The following is a 17,446-nucleotide window of genomic DNA, read 5'->3' as shown; positions in this document are numbered from 1 at the left end:
TTATGCTGTTTGGTTCATTATAGATTTTTGGGAAGGGATGAAATCCTTTTTTCTTTTTTTTTACTTTAATATACAAAGGCATTGTATATCAGACCAACATATACAAATAAATCTATTTTAGTACCTTATCTTTTTTTTTTTTTTGACATAAACCATAAATTAATTCACCCAAACTAAGCTTTCACATTCTTTATTACAAAATACTATTTGACCAACAAACACATAATCATTCAAATGTGTTGCACAAGTTCACAAAAAGCATTAGACCTCAAATGTATACGTAATTTTCTCAGTCCAGTTCTTAATAAAATCCTGCACAGTTATGTATTATAGGAAGGTAGCTTCTCATTCCTGCCCTTTGTATCAAAAAGGAAAGAAAATATTTTTCAAAGTCTATATCCCAAAAAAATGTATTTCATCAGTAGTGCAATAGTCACAGGCACAAAAAAAAACTCATGCAATCATGGAGTCTGTGTTCACACTGAGGAACCGGTTTCAGATGTCTGACTGTGTTGGTTCTGTTTCTGGAGTTTTGTTGCTGACCAGATCAGCTATTTGTTGAGTCTGTGAGGTGATGGCTCGGGCTAAGAGGAGTGGGTCTTGGTTGTCATTCTGGTTGTTTTTTTTCCTCTTTCTCAGCAGGATGAGTGCAGGGTTCCTCAGCAGTGTGTACAGCAGGAGCCAGCGCACACGGACTCTGCCCCCTACTGAACCCCCTGTCAAACAGCAGACAGGCACAGTCATTTCATGGGATGACATTTGTGCTGTCATGCATCTGGAGTAATTCTTACCAGTGTTATTGCTAAAGGTTGCATAGGAGGACTCTGCAGGTCCTCGTTTGTCCAGTGTTCTGCGAAGCAGTAGATGGCAGAAAGACACCATAACTGGGTTGCTATGATAATGATCAGCAAATATCATCCCAATCCATGTACTATATCCTGCCCAAAAGAAAGTAAATTATGACCGTTGTACAAAAAATAATAAAATTCATTTTAAATTCTACAGGCTTGTAAAGGCAAAAAATATTTAATCACCCAAATATATTTAATAAACAAAATATAATTAATTAACCAAAATACTCAAATATAATAATAAATAAATTAAATTATAATTGTATTCTATTCTAATTTTAATCTAATTCTATTAAGGTTCCTCTGATCTACTTTGTGATAAAACGAAAATGAAAGTTTTTTTTTTCACTGAACTGGACTGCATATGTCATTATTACCTGGATCCATCGACTCATAGCCCCGCTGCATGATGGTCCGGTCAATACGTGACACCAGCCATGTACCCACAATGCAGCTGCTTAAAAGGCGTAAAATGCAGTTGCTCAACCCCATAACCACATTATAGAAGAAGAAAAAGTAGTTAAAGCAGTGGAATGCTTTTCTGTGGAAGGAGAAGAAAAATGTTGGTTATTAAAAAATAATTAAATAAATAAATAAAAATAGTTTTTATCTACACTAAAGGGCAAAAAAGAAATCTCAAACTTTAGCATTTGGAAAAAAAATGTAAATGTCTTTAAATGTAAATGTAAATGAAATTTCACATTATTATTGTTTTTACTGCATTATATATTGACTATTTGCAACACATGGTGACATTACAAGAGACCTCTTTCAAAACATTAAGAAACCTGGCCCACCCAAAATTGCTGTTTAAGGTCAGTGCATATTTACAGCTTCATATGTTTGATTTTCCTCTAAAAAGGTGATTTGTAGTTGTCCTACCTATTGTTAAGAGCAAGGGGCTTTTCTTTGTCGTCAGGTGAGAGTTTGTCCTGCAGGAAAAACACTTGGACCAGAATAATCTGCACTACCACCAAGGCTATCACTAAGAGTATTGTCAGCCTGCAAACACATAAAACACAGTTTATTGCTATTCAAATGCTGCTTATGCTAATAATTATGTTAGCTATAAAATATGTTGTCATGCAAGTTAAAAAATACGGCCTGATGATTGTGCTTATGAAACATGAAATTTGTCATGAGATGTCTTTAAGGGAACTCACAGAATGATGCCTACACTAGAAAGCCAGCTGAGAAAGTGTCCCTTCTGGATTGGTAGAACGACTGCATACACAAACAGCAAGGCAAAAAGAAACTGCACAAAGTGAACTATCAGAAACCCTGCAGAAACAAACAAAAATAACAATTGAAATCAGTTTAATCAATACAACAAACATTTGATGTCACTTCAACATCATATTCTTTCATATATTTGAGTCACTCTAGCTATGACAAAGCAAAGCATACCAAGGACAGATGTCAGCGAAGATACTGACAATAAATCAAACTTTTTAGAGAAATTCGCATACCCCACATAGTGAAGGCAATCTGCCAGCCTGAATATCTTGTAATAGCAGCCTGAGAAAGAAACGCATTTGGCATTTTGATCAACAACTTTTCTTAAATGCTTTTTTGATGGTTGTCCTCAGTCGTAGAGGAAACACAAAGAAACCCTTTACAAAAACTCTTTACTTACCACGCTAACGGCGGGGCTTGGTTTATGGAACTTCTCTGGAAGAAAAGTTTTCTGTCCCTTCCACAACCTCTTTAAATGTTTCCTGCAGTCATGGATCCAAGTTCATTGTTTGGTAAAGTTTTTAATGATACTACCTTTGGGTTATTACTGAAAGTGCTTAATTGTTGAATTTTGTACATAAAGAATGCTTAAATAACCATACCTGTAACATACTAGCACGTGTAAAGTGTAAGTAACAGATGTCAGAGTGGAAAAAATAGTTGTTGCCAACCAAGACCCTGAGAAACAAGAAACGGTAGTGTAATATATGAGCAAAGACAAAAACAAAAAGACAAGAAGAAAAAGAGGTGGATCTTATATCTTACTTCTTGCAACAAAGCTGAACTCGTTCATCCTGGGAATGAGTGACTTGAACACATTGTTTGTTTCATTACAGGATGATGCAATCTCTCCAAGTGAGTCTATCAAAGCATCTAGCTTGTCAAAAGTGTAGGCGCTCAAGCTGTAGTCCGCTAGGGTCAACTAAAAACAGACAATAACATTGGCATTTTTTAGCTTTACGTAAAAAATTCAATAAACAATGTGTACATTAGTGAGTGCTGACTGACCGTGTACAAGCCAATCAAAGAGATAATGGATGTGCCAATCATCCTGTTAGGGAATTTGAAGTGAGGATCCCAGTCATACACTTTCCTTCGAAACCAACTCTTTTCCTCTGGCCTTAAGGGGCAATAGCAGAATGAGTATTGGCTGATTGGTGTGAATACATTAATAAATGCATGTCAATGTTGAATGAAAGTGTACCATTCAGGGGGGTGTTTCAGTAGAGTCTGTACATATATGAACTGATGGGAGTTTAGATCCTCCTCATTCTATATATCAGAGAAATATTACTCTTGTGTCATTTTATAAATACACGTACTATTGTTAAATGTTTTTCCATTATGCACGTTAATTTAATATGTTAAAAATGTACTTGCATATGAACGTGAATTTAATATTAACCTAGATTAAAAAATGATGTAAAAGTATTGTTTTTATTTTAACTATTGCATTGACTAATGCTACCAAATATAACCTTATTGTAAAATAACATAAATGACAACAAGACTCATGATCTGACCTCATCCGTTAGTAGCTGCAGGTGGATTCTTACTGCCTTCACAATGATATACACAAACCGTCCCAGCAGGAAAAACAGACACAGGAAGAACGGCCACAGGATGATCAATTTCTCATAAGGACCTAAAATCTGCAACCAGCGAAATGTGCTTTAAATCCACATTCACAATTACAAATTATGAGTATTATATTATATCATCAAAGACACTATTGCACATTTTGAACACTGACAGAAATCGAACTGCACCTAATCTTAACATGAGCATAATAATGTGATAATAAGTTAATCATTAATAAAATAAAGTTAATTATTAATCATATTCACCTACCCTTCCAGAGGGACAGCTTATCGTGTCATACAGTCTCACAATGAGCCTAAAAGCCATGAAATGTTAAAAAATTATCAGTCACTTCAACAACCCACAAATGTTTTTAAAGCTACGACAACAAACAGAAAACTAGAGTGTTTCTGTGTACCACGTGAGTGTGTAAAGAAGACCTAAAACCCCTCCTAGTATTCGGTGTGGTGTTGAAAGACAAGCAAAGAATGGCAGGTAGGCCACACCAACTTCTATTGCCCCTACCAGGTACACAATGGCTGAAAGAGACACACATGCAGATGGACTGTAACTTTCCTTTGATCAAAACTAGATAATAGAACTTATCATAGGACATATGCATTGTTATATCTAAACTACCTTTAGCCCAGTTAGGCACAGTGAATGGTGTGTAGGACTCAGAGAAAAGCTGAATCACACTGGGGGCAATAGCACCGAATGCGAAACCATAAGACCATCGGTTACTTAGACTGCAAATGAAATCCAATGGCCTGCAAAGAAAAACACACACACTCAAAACTTAAAAGGGCACTTAGACATGTAAAAACATCTATATTAAACTTAGATCTACAGATTTTGTTCAAATATCACTCACACCACAATGCCAAATCGACCCCTGAGATATGGAAAGCGATTCTCAAAGGGCTGAGCCTTCGCTCTGCGCTGTACAAATGAGAGCAGAAACACAATGCAGACCTGAAAAACAAAGGAATACAACTATATTACGTATGCACAAATGACAGCTGTCTAACGATCCTAATACACCACGGAACCCAAGGTGATATACAAGATGATACACCATCTGACACCAACTAGTAAGTATAGAAATATAATCTTAAATTCATGTAATCATGTCAGTTCTTATCTAACAGTGAAGCATCACTTCCTGTTCTAGAAAAAGGGTTGCATGTTTGTCTTGAGGGAAGAGAGTTTTGTCTGGACAAATGCAGGCAGCACTCACAGCAGGAACAAGAGAGCAATGCAGGAACAAGTCCACTGCCATTCCATTCTGACATTCCTCCCTAAGAGAAAGAGGGAGAGAGAGGGAAATGAGAACGAATGAGTGAGGGGTTAGAGCACAGCATGAATTAAAAACTGAAGCTAAATGAAAACAGCTTCAGTGATTAATTAAATTCTGTAAAAATGTGATCAAACTGACCCACTTATTAATCAAAGTAAGCATTATTTTTAGGGTAATTATCATCATTTATATTGATATTATATAAGACGTTGTGCCCTAAAAACATATTTTATCTGCACAGATAAGAACCAGTGACCTAAAAACACTTCCCCTTATCAACAGAAAAATGGCCCCACTTTTTTTTTTTGTATTCTAGGTCATTTTTAATAATCATAATTTTTTTATTTATTTATTTATGTTACTTCTCAATAGTATTAATAATCAATTCAATTTGACATTTTAACAATATCTATATAATGTCTTTGGAAGTATAAATGTCTCACAGAACATACACTAACCCACTTTTAAAATTTGTTTAAAATATATATTTGCTTATTTTTTCATAAATATGTTAAAATGTTATCTTAAATCTAAATGTAAAACTAGTGAAGATTTGACTCAGAATTAACAGTATCTAAAAACAGTTTATGTAAAATGCTTCATTTAAACAAAAATGTGCATAGAATGCAGAATATCAATTATACTGTAAAATATTCTCTGTCTGTCACTCTAAAAAGTGTTTCAAAAGCAGAAGTAACTCACATGATTTCCGAAGACTGCCGTTCTGCTGGTGGAATACTGGAGCAATATTCTTCTCCTCAGTCGCTTGTAGGCAAAGATTATTTAGACCATAAAGTTGCTCTCCTTCATAACAAACTCTAGTCCCAGTGTACTAAGTTATGAAGTAAAGCTTTCACTTCATGAATCAGGATATAGATATCTAGTCACATGACTGGATGACCTTTGACCCAGGCCACACACTAGTGTAGCTCTCTCTGTTTTATTGACTGTACTGTTACTGTGTAATAATAGTCCAAACTTAGATAAGACTTGCTGTTGAACTAGAGCAGATGATTTAGGTCTTGCCATTTCTCTGTTTGCATGTTACTCACACACGGTGCTCACTATAATAATAATAATAATCTGATTTATATAATTAAGAATGATCTAAACAATCATGATCAGAAATTATCAGAGAAATCACAATCAAATTTGTTATTATCTTTCATAACACAGCATTTTTCTTGGATATGTCTTGGCAGGGACTTTTCACATAAATTGCATAAAATGTCCAGTGTTTGGCTTTGTTTTCCTGCTGTTTCCATACTTGCTGAAGGTAGCTATCACCACTGTGCAGGCATTTATCAACCATTTGTGGCTAACTAGCTAAATAAATGACAATAGTCTTCGACACATCAATATTTGCTTAGGATAGTAATGAAACTAGATGCAGAAGTAGGGCAGATAACATTTAGTCATTTAGTAGATGCTTTTATCCAAAGCATCTTAAAAATCAGGACAAAAGAAGCAATCAAAACCAACAAAAGAGCAACTATATGTACAAGTCTTGGTTAGTATAATGCATTAGGCAGAGATGTATAGTAACGAAGTAGAACTACTTCACTACTGTACTTAAGTACTAAAAGTCGGTATCTGTACTTTACTAGAGTATTGTTTTTTTCTCCTACTTCCACTTTTACTTCGGTACATATTTTCGCTGAGTTTAATACTTTTACTCCGATATTTTTTTTATGTGCTGCATCGTTACTCGTTACAATTATAATAATGTTACGAATCATTCCATTACAAACCACTGCCAGAACTGTAGATGGCAGGTTTGATGAAGCTGGCACATCATAGAGCGAATCAAGCGAGACTGCGCGTGCTGACTGAACTGCTGTGAAGAGAGAGATGAACACCGAGCCGAGCCAGATAATGACTCGTTCACGAGTCAAGAACCGGTTGCATGGGTTTTCGGATGACCAGTAACGTTAGTTCTTTCTGACAGTTCGATTCAATAAACCAGTTGAAGAAAACAGTTCACCGATTCTTTTGCGCTCGATGCAATGGCGTCATTGGCGTTGACTGCACATGGGCTCATAACATTAACACAGAATCAGTTCAGAATCAATCACCAAAAGAATCAGTTCGGTTCCAGACGCTCTGTGTGTCGGTTTGCTTCACGCTAAATCACACATGCGCAGTATCATCAGCTCCTCGGTTCACAAATCAGACGCGTCTGACAGAAACGGTTCTTGACTCGTGAACGAGTCATTATCTGGCTCGGCTCGGTGTTCATCTTCAGTTCTCTCTTCACATCAGTTCAGTCAGTGTACTGTTTGAGTCAATGAATTACTCCGGGATATTGGTTTGTTTTAACTCAGAGGGAGTGTCAGACACATTAAACAAGTTAAACTTAATTCATCTGTGGATTAATGGGTATTGGAGACGCGAACTGTTTAAAACGATTCAGTTCGATTTGGTGGACTGTTTCAGAAAGATCCGGTTACATCGAATGATTCGTTCGCGAACCAGATATCACAAACTGCTTTGTTTTTAACTGTCTTACAACAGACACGGAAGAGAAGACAATGCTGAATAAAGTCGTAGTTTTTGCTATTTTTTGACCAAAATGTATTTTCGATGCTTCAAAAAATTCTAAATGACCCTCTGATGTCTTAAGGGTTTGAAACAACATGAGGGTAAGTTATCAATGACATAATTTTGCAAATTGGGCTAACTAACCCTAGTAACCGTTTTTTGTTTACAAGAAGTTACAGTCAAAGGAATTGTGATTGTCCTTTAGATTAATCATTTGAAATAGTAAAAACAATATGTTCAAACTTTTGACTATTTTCTTTAATAGCTACATAACACAATACTTCTACTTTTACTTTCAGTACTTGAGTAGTAAATTTTAAAATAGACTACTTGCAATACTTAAGTACAAAAAATGTTGATTACTTTAGTACTTCTACTTAAGTGTGGTGCTTAAAGAGCACTTCTACTTCTACTCAAGTCACTTTTTTGATAGAGCACTTGTACTTTTACTCAAGTATGGTTCTCTAGTACTTTATACATCTCTGGCATTAGGCTACATATAGCATTTTTTAAATATATAATAAATAAAAAGAAAAAAAGTAAAAAGATTAGAAATCGAATCGATAACGCTGGAGTGTAATTTTTCAAATAAAAGAAGAAAAAAAACAAGTAGATACAATAGAAAAAGAATAGAGAGAGAGATGTGTTTTGCCGTTTCTTGAAGTCGGAAGGACTGAGTTGGGCAGGTCATTCATTCTACTTGGAGGGAGCGAGAATCGGGAAGTGCTGCTGGTCACGCGGACCAACACATGGGGGCGCTGTTGATAAGAAGAGAAGAGCTCAACACAACAGTAACGATTCACGTCAACCAACAGAAGAAATATTAACTATTATAAATAATATGAACAGTAGCTATATGAGTGTCATTGAATTGTATAGGAAAATAACAAGCTTATTAACATATATATTAACACTTTCAGGTTGTCAAACGTTAGTGAATATTTCAGTGTATGTTACTGCACCTCTGTGTACTTGAAGGCACTTCTAAGAAAAGTTGAGTTCTGAGAAAGTCTGTTTGCGAATGTTTTGCTAATGCAATAAAAATGGCTACATTTTAAAGTGTGTCTCAATTTTTCAAATTCTTTCTCGGGCCTCTATATTTACAAATACAAGAGCGATTTGTAAAGACTTATATGTTTGGCAAATTATATGCAGATATCCTACGTTGTGTGTGAGTTATAAATTAACCACTTAGAATAGAATTGAAATATCACTTTTTTTTTACCTTTTTTTTTTTTTTAAGACGTTTTCGGTTTGTGGTTTTATTGCATTATCAGCCTTATGATATATATATATAATATTAGGTCGAATCCTGTTACAAATGAGTAAGAAACGCCCACTGCTGTCACTCCAGTGGACCTGCGCTCAAGACTCCTCACCAATGACGAGAAAACAGTGATTTACATAGACCAGACTCTATCAGAATCATCATAAAAGGTTTTCAGGGAAAGGATTGTCCTGGTCATCTGATGAACGACGGGGCAGAGGTGTTTCTTTTCTTACAGAGTTTTGTTCTTCGTAAATGAAGTTTTCTCCCGTAGTTTTGTGAGAATGCAGGAGTCGGTGCTTCTCAATTTCTTCACCAAATACTGCGTCGTGCTCGTGTGCCTCTGTGGGGTTCACCTCGTCGTTGCACTGTTTTTTTATTTAACAGAATCGCCCATAAAATTTACCAATTACCGGAAAATTAAATTAGACCCCGATATATTTAGTTCTCAATCTCATAGAACAGCAGCACTTGGCATCCATGACAATGGAACAGAGGCAGAAGTAAACAAACTGCTCTATGGAGATGTCATTAAAGATGACGTAGATGAGGAACCACTAGAACCATGTCCTGAGACCTCACCACTTTTGGGTAAGTTAAACTGAAATTTGAAAACTTTGTGTGTGTGTGTGTGTTAACTTTACTTCCAGAGACTAGTGTTAGTTTCACAAATTTTACTCAAAAAAAGGATAAGACATATCCTATAGAAATTGTTTTTTTAACCAACAGAGAAAACACACATTGTGTAATTGGACTTTTGAGTCAAAATCTTAGACCATGGTCTCACCCCAACTCTCTCCTAAATTGCTTGATGTTCAAAAAAGTAGATTTTTCTTTCATTTGTTGACTTACCTACTATTAAAAAATGATCTTTGTGTTGGACAGATAGAAGAGATTTATATTTTAAAGGCTATACTTGCATCACACCTGTGATTTGCTATCTACTTGCTAGTATAGGTTTTAGGTGGTTTTAGTGGGAGGGACATCCTTATTCTATAAATAATCTAATTGGATGAAATCTGTGTAGTAGGCCTACAGGATGAGTCATACATATTTATGTTCCCCTTTCCAGTTGAGAATGACTTTAAATTTTGAAGGTAAATGTCTGCCTTTTTTAGCTGTACATTTAGCATAGATGAACAGAAACTAACAGCCATGAACTTTAGGTTACAAAAGGTCTTTTTTATTATTATGTGTCACACCCCTGGACTGTTTGCTGTGTTTTCTTTCCACATGTTCATTATGTCATTTGGTTCAGGTTTTTCTAGTTAACTATCATCATTTGTCAACCTACTTAAGTTGTGTTCTGTTCACTGTCTTCAGTCTATGTCCCTTCATGTGTCTCATGCTGGTTCTGTCCTGGATTTACCCTTGTGTGGATTTATTAAAGACTATTTGCATTCATTTTCTTTGTGTGTTTATCTCGTCGTAATGTGACATCATTATTGTCTTTGAAATAATTTCCAGTGTTAGGTAATGCATGTCCTTATATTACAAAGCTTTAGAAAATGAGAAAAAAATGGGGAAAAGACGTTTGTCTTGTTTGAGACAGGAAGTAAACAGTTGTTGCATAAGAGGAGTCTTCCTCTTTCATATCTGTAAACCCTCTGACACCCACTTATGCTCACTCTTTCTCCCCATTCCCCTTTCAGTGGGTCCAATGCGAGTTGACTTTTCAGAGCCTGTTAATTTGGATATGGTGCGTGAAGAAAATCCACAGCTGGAGATGGGTGGCAGGTATAAACCTAGTGATTGTGTGGCTCTACAAAAAGTGGCAATAATCATCCCATTCAGAAACAGAGGTGAACATCTGAAGTACTGGCTCCACTACCTTCACCCTATCCTAAAGAGGCAACAGCTCGATTATGGGATTTATGTCATTCAACAGGTACAGCACTCACAAAATATTTATGGACTTGTACTGTGTCTTACACAGGGTGGAAAAGAGCTATCCGGATCTCAGAGACACTCACTTTGCACACATATCAATTCATGCTCATTCCAGTGAGCTAAAATCCACACCAGATCTCACCACACAACCCTCCATCAGATCTAGGGATAGATAGATTGATAAATAAGTAGGAAATGATTTTTGAAGAATTACGTGACAGTAAAGACTTGAGTTATGTCTGCTGAAAATTCAGCTTTGCCATCACAGGAATACATTTCTATTATATAAAAATGTTACAACTTTTTTTATTGTACTAATGTTTCACACTATTATAGCTTTTACTGTATTTTTGATCAAATAAATGCAGCCTTGATGAGGACAAGAGACTTCTTTCAAAACATTAAATAAAACTTACAGTACCAACTAGATAGATAGATATATTCTTTTGCAGGGTGGACTTTCACCTTGAAGTATGGAAATACGGTGGCTTGGCTTTGCTTAGACAACATGCTTGGTCTGACATTGTACTGCTTTGAACTTTGCTTTGCAATAACAACAAAAGAGAAAAAGAGAAATGCAACCTGAGAACATGCACAGACATAGGATAATTAACATGGTTTGTTCGGGTGTGGAAAATTTTGTGTAGTTGAAAGTACTTTTTATGACACAGCTTGGGATGTTCTACGCTGGATTGGGTCTGATCTGCCTCACAGACTACTGCTATGTTGAAGATGATCAATCTGGGTTTTGAAATAGTTGTTACTTGTAGGAGCTGCTAGCTTCAGTAAATGTACTTTTGTTCAGATTTATTCAAAACCATAATTCAGTGTCCATCAGTTTTTGTTAGATGTAGAGGGGAGTTCAAAAGTCTGAGGCCAGCCTGAGAAGAAATATGTTTTTAATGTAAAACAAAACCTGAAAATGTATTTATAAGGTCTTTTTTTGAAGGTCTGCAATATTTTTAGGTGACTATTCAAATGTAAACAAACCTATGCCACTGTTTGAATTCTGAAGGACAAGACACACTTTGGAACATTCTCAAAACATTCTGGATAACATAATTTGAAAATATTTAAATACAGTATATATTCCCGTTTAAAGGTTTGGGGTCATTAAGATTTTATGTTTTTTACATAAGTGTCTTAAAACTGCAGATATTTAATCAAAAGTACATTAAACGGTAATATTGTGGAATATTATTATCATGTAAAATAACTAATATTTTTTTATTTAAATATATTTCAAAATGTAATTTATTCCTGTGATGCCAAAGCTGAAATTTCAGCAGACATGACTCCAGTCTTCAGTGTCCTCATTGGAGAATCCATATACAATTCCATTAAAAATACTTTGAGGAATAGAAAGTTCTATTTTGATCTATTAAAATATATATATATATATATATATATATATATATATATATATATATATATATATATATATATATATATATATATATATATATATAAACATGTCATCTATACATACATCAATACATAACTCCTCTCTGTGTTTTCTTGTCATTTCCATTCCCTTTCCTCCACCTGTTCACAGGAAAATCAGCATGCAAACTGTAATGCAGATTAAGCAATCCATGCTTATTTGCCTATTTTGTTTTGTGTGTATCCCTGTGTTAATAACACAAAAGTGAGTCATGCATGGCTGATTGACTGATTTAGCTGTGATCATTAGGGTCCTATCATTGTCAAAGCAATCTCGTTTGCATTAAACCTGTGTACAATGAATCTATTTACATGCTAACTTTACATTTCTCCTAAAAAGAAAAATGTTTTCTTCTGTGTGAGTCATGAGGTTTATTTCAAATGTGCTTTGTGCTGTTTGTTTAGGATGGAGAGGGGACATTCAACAGGGCGAAACTGCTCAATGTGGGTTACGTAGAGGCACTAAAGGAGTATGATTATGACTGTTTCATCTTCAGTGATGTAGACATCATCCCCATGGATGATCGCAACACCTACAAGTGCTCCAGCCAGCCGCGCCACCTCTCTGTGTCCATGGACAAGTTTGGTTTTAGGTAAGAGTAAGCACCAACTACATACAATACGATATGTAACATAATATTTGTTAAGTGACACCAGTATCTGAAAGTTCTAGTGCTACCTCAGTTCAAGCTTAAACAAAACAGCTGCTCATGTTGCTCCAAAAGGTATATTTACCTAAACAAATGACCTAAAGTTGAAGAACAGGAAGCAAATTCAATGCTACATATATTATATATTCTGTAATGTTAGTAGAAAAATGGCTCAGTGATTAAGGTTAATTTGGATCAAATTTGGATCGCAGTGCAACTGTTCAAACCCTATATGCAGAGCATGAGAGTTTCCTATAACCCTCTCTGATGTGTTGTAATAAAAAGACAACCCAAGAAAATCTTACATGTTGGGAAGCTGGTAAAGAGCAGGAAACAACCGATACTGTAAATCACTACAGTGATTGCCCTCACTCTCTAAAGATTTCACAGTGTCTGGCCTGTGTTTCCCTGGGTGTCCACTAGTGGTCTCACTTCCCCATAGTGTCACCCCACTGCATGCACTACATTTCCCACAAGCCTTTGTCCAATTCATCACTGTTAATTGCACAACTGTTAATTGCACTCAGCTGTCTCCACTTTCATCGTTTGCACCTGTCCATATATACCAGCCTGTCTCTATCTATTTAATGGAGTCATGTTTTTTTTTTTTGCCTGTTTTTGGATTGATTTTTGGATTCCCCATTAAATACTGCAATTGGATCTCTCGTTTCCTGTGTGCAATCGTAACAAAAGGCTGCTGTGTAAAAATAGCACCTTGACAAAGCATTTACAGAATTTAGGGGAAGCACTTTGAGAATGCACTTATGAGTGCAGAATCAAATTGTTAATCGTCTCGAAACAAATCGTTCCGAATTTGCTAAATAGTTCTTGGATTGGATTCAATATTAGTTTAGGTCTTGGGATAATTCAATGAGTTTCGATGTGTAAGGAATGCAGCTCTTCCACTAAGTATTATTATACAGCTATTTCTAATTTTAGTCCACTGATGAGTGCAGCTTTATTGAATACAAGTAAACCAACTACTGTACAAAACAATTAGAACTAAGACCTAACATAAATAGGACTATTTGAACATCTAGCATGTGTAGCCATCTGCTCTCTAATCACTCTCACACTATTTTGATTTGCTACACTGATCTGCGCAGCACCGCTTCACACTGAACACACCTATTGAAAACATGACATGTGAACAAAGGAGCACATGTAAAGATCACGTGAGGGACAAAGTTTGAGTCAGGAACCATGATTGTGACAACTTGAATGCATTAAACTGATCAAAAGTGACAAATAAATACTGTTCTTTCTGAACTATTCAAAGCATTAAAAATCTGTTTTCACAAAAATATTAAGCAGCACAAATGTTTTCAGCACTGATTATTATAAGACTTTTTTTTTATTGATGTGACAGAATATATATTTTAATGTATTTAACAAACCAAAAATAGGCAAAGAGCACCATCAATTTAAAAACCATACCAGACAATGAACTGAGGAAACTAAGGGCAATAAATACACAGGTTAATGAGGAACTAAACAAGACTCAAGTGAAGATAATGGGTCTCTACAGAAAAAACAAGAATAGCTGGAAAAACCAAAGCCAACAGGAAACCAGGCAAACAGGAACATGAACATAACATCAAAATAAGAATCTTACAACTAGGTGGTAAATCAGCATATGAGAAAGATTTCTGAAGGATCATGTGACCCTGAAGCCTGAAGAGTAATGATGCTGAAAATTCAGCTTTGCATCACAGGAATAAATTACATTTCAGAATATATTAAAATAGAATTTTAAATTGTAGTAATCTTTGACAGTATTCAGTGTTCTTATCAACTAAATGCAGAAGTGGTGAATATAGAGATTAGAAAAATTACTAAGCCCAAATTTTTGAATGGCATAGTAAAAACATTTCCCATTAAAAAACTATATATGAAAAAAAACTACACTTCCATAGTCATGATTCAATTTGCAGATAAAGCATTGATAACACAAAATGTCTATCTGTTTTCTTAATTTTTTTTTTATATTAGCATAAGAAAATCTTCCAGTTGCTCCAGTTTTTTTTTTTTTTATCACTATATCGTAATTATAACTTCAAACTTGTAAGTAGGAAGTTCCCAGGGGATTGTTGCACAAACAATTCTACAATATCAAGATTGTCAGTATGACAATTTTTTCATTCAAAAATAGTTTATTTCTTTAAATGCAGGTTGCCATATAAACAGTATTTTGGAGGTGTTTCAGCAATGAGTAAAGAGCAGTTTCAAAAGATCAATGGCTTTCCCAATAACTACTGGGGCTGGGGAGGAGAAGACGATGACATCTTTAACAGGTGAGGAAAATATACCATTTCCTTACTATTTATTACAAATTCTAAGGTCAATTAGATAATGGAAGAGTTTGAGGGTCATTATTTTTGAAGGCTTGTATTTCGAGGCATGAAAATATCAAGGCCGAGCGGAGACATCGGTAAATGTAGAATGATTCGTCACTCAAGAGACAAGAAAAATGAGCCAAACCCACAGAGGTAATCTCTCTTTCACAAACACACATGCACGCAGTAATACAAGACAGACTGAGTGAAATGCTAAAGCTGCATCTCTGTTTCATAGATTTAAGAGAATTGCTCACACACGACAGACAATGAATACGGATGGCATCAAGTCACTCAGTTACAAAGTGGTAGATATAGATATAGACCTGCTCTACACCCAAATCACAGTGGATATCGGCAAGCCATGAAGACTCTAGAGCTCACAAAAAACGGTTAGCTCACTGCAACCTTTCAGAGATCTTTAAACTGCACATCTGACTCTGAATCGGTTCAACCTCGTGAACAACAAAGAAAATACTGTTGGAAAAACTACGTCTGAATGAAAGAGACATTCTTCTGAAGGGCACACTAAGTGAAAGAACAAGTGAATTGTAATTTTTTACATTATATGCCTGTTAATTGTCTGTTTCAGACCTTAATGAACATTATTTTTTGTAAAGCTTCCATGCAAAGCAGCCTCTAAAAAATTATGTTTCAGGGAACAACTGACTACTGTGTACTCCAGTTCAAACCTGCACACTCAAACAAAACACTTTACAGAGTTTTTAAGAGAAGACAGTTCAATAAGTAGACTGACTTTACATTAGTGCCCTGTGGTAAATACTCAGGCTCTGAGTATTATTAAAGGAATAGTTCACCCAAAAAATTATAATTCCGCCATTTACTCACCCCTATGTTGTCACGAACCTGTACGAGTTTCTTCTGTTGAACAAAAAATAAGTTATTTTAAAGAATGTTGGTAACCCAATATTTGATCAAATATTTGGTTACCATTATTCTTTAAAATAACTGATTTTTTGTTCAACAGAGGAAACCAATTAAGGGAGAGTAAATGATAATTTCAATGGAAAAAAAATAAATATTTAAATACAAAATATTGTTTTACAATATCACTATACACTCATGTGAAGTGTTGTTTTTCTAATAGAACATCATTTTGATTGGTGGAGGTTTAGTGTTTTGTTTCATTTGGCAATGAAAAATGTTTCACACTTAGCCAGTGGGACCCACTGAATATTGAGTGAAAATATTTTGAGATATTATTTGGTGTGGGGGTTGGGGGGAATAGCTGTAGCTAAATAAATAAACAAATAAAGAACTATTTGAGGCTGTTTTTATCTTTACGACTATGCAAAAGAACTGAAAAGGCAAGGGCCACTGCTGATGAGAGTATTGATACTCATGTTGGTAAATATTTAGAGGTTCTTGTTGTTTCTTATGATCAGCTGCCTTGAAAAGTAATTGTGAAATATTATTGAAAGTTACAATAAATGTTTTTTTCTTTTTCATTTGAATATATTTGAAAACGTTATTTATTCAAAGGTGTATTTTCAGTGTCACATGATCCTTCAGGAATCATTCTAATATGCTGATTTGGTGCACATTGAAAGCATTCGTGCCAATCAATATTTTTAGTATTTAGTACAACATATTTTGTAATTTTGATGAATAGAAATATATAGTATAGTATATTAATGTTTATGTTTATGTATGCATTTGAAGGGCTGTTTTTTTTTTTTTGTCTTGTGCTGGTCTCTGTTGGACGCAAGGCAGTCACTGAACTTTCGGCCAGAGGGGCTATATTTAAGGAGTAGTTATGAGTAAATCTTTTGAGATAATGGATTGCACAATCCAGAGAGAGTACTATCTAAAAAAGAAAGAGAACAGTTCACACTGGTTACAAAACTCCTGGACACCAAAGTGCAATATTGGGTTCTATTTACAATATGTCTTATTATAATATAATATACACTTGCTGGCCACTTTATTTGGATCCCTTTTGCCTTCAGAACTGCCTTAATTCTTCATGGAATAGATTAAACAAGGTGTTGGAAACATTCCTCTGAGATTTTGGTCCATATTGACATGATAGCATCACGCAGTTCCTGCAGATTTTTCGGCAGCACATCCGTGATGTGAATCTCCCATTCCACTACATCCCAAAGCTGCTCTACTGGATTGAGATCTGGTGACTGTGGAGTTCATTTGAATAAAGTAAACTCATTTTCATGTTCAATAATCCAGTCTGAGGTAAGCTGTGGCGTTTAAACGATTGGTACTAAGGGGCCCAAAGTGTGCCAAGAAAATATCCCCGACACCATTACACCACCACCATGCTTTCATGTTTTTTTATGCCAAATTCTGACCCTTCCATCTGAATATTGCAGCAG

The 17,446-nt window shown here is 35.3% G+C and overlaps 2 protein-coding genes across 3 annotated transcripts; one reads left to right on the top strand and one right to left on the bottom strand.

Annotated features, from left to right (window-relative positions):
* Positions 1 to 174: 174 nt before the first annotated feature.
* Positions 175 to 5,837, bottom strand: LOC127949702 (stimulated by retinoic acid gene 6 protein-like). Of its 2 annotated transcripts, none has more exons than XM_052547176.1 (18): positions 5,671 to 5,837; positions 4,909 to 4,969; positions 4,543 to 4,643; positions 4,308 to 4,438; positions 4,087 to 4,207; positions 3,939 to 3,984; positions 3,611 to 3,739; positions 3,292 to 3,359; positions 3,096 to 3,207; positions 2,853 to 3,009; positions 2,690 to 2,765; positions 2,488 to 2,569; positions 2,321 to 2,369; positions 2,015 to 2,132; positions 1,734 to 1,853; positions 1,229 to 1,392; positions 792 to 938; positions 175 to 716 (listed from the first exon to the last, which is right to left on the bottom strand). In XM_052547176.1, coding segments are annotated over exons 1-18 (1,905 nt in total). In that variant the 5' UTR covers positions 5,673 to 5,837; the 3' UTR covers positions 175 to 495. The 2 variants fall into 2 exon arrangements, with proteins under 2 accessions (XP_052403136.1, XP_052403137.1); XM_052547177.1 differs by having other exon boundaries at positions 556 to 716; positions 792 to 850.
* Positions 5,838 to 8,860: 3,023 nt separating this feature from the next.
* On the top strand, positions 8,861 to 16,570 carry LOC127949703 (beta-1,4-galactosyltransferase 1-like). The gene is made up of 6 exons (XM_052547178.1): positions 8,861 to 9,367; positions 10,429 to 10,664; positions 12,515 to 12,702; positions 14,931 to 15,053; positions 15,144 to 15,248; positions 15,334 to 16,570. The coding sequence occupies exons 1-6, from the start codon at positions 9,061 to 9,063 to the stop codon at positions 15,461 to 15,463; spliced, it is 1,089 nt and encodes a 362-aa protein (XP_052403138.1). The 5' UTR covers positions 8,861 to 9,060; the 3' UTR covers positions 15,464 to 16,570.
* Positions 16,571 to 17,446: the final 876 nt, after the last annotated feature.

This window comes from Carassius gibelio, chromosome B1 (assembly GCF_023724105.1).
Source record: "Carassius gibelio isolate Cgi1373 ecotype wild population from Czech Republic chromosome B1, carGib1.2-hapl.c, whole genome shotgun sequence".
Classification (NCBI taxonomy): domain Eukaryota; kingdom Metazoa; phylum Chordata; class Actinopteri; order Cypriniformes; family Cyprinidae; genus Carassius; species Carassius gibelio.
Note: the sequence above shows the minus strand (reverse complement) of the source record. Positions and strands in the feature narration are given on the sequence as shown.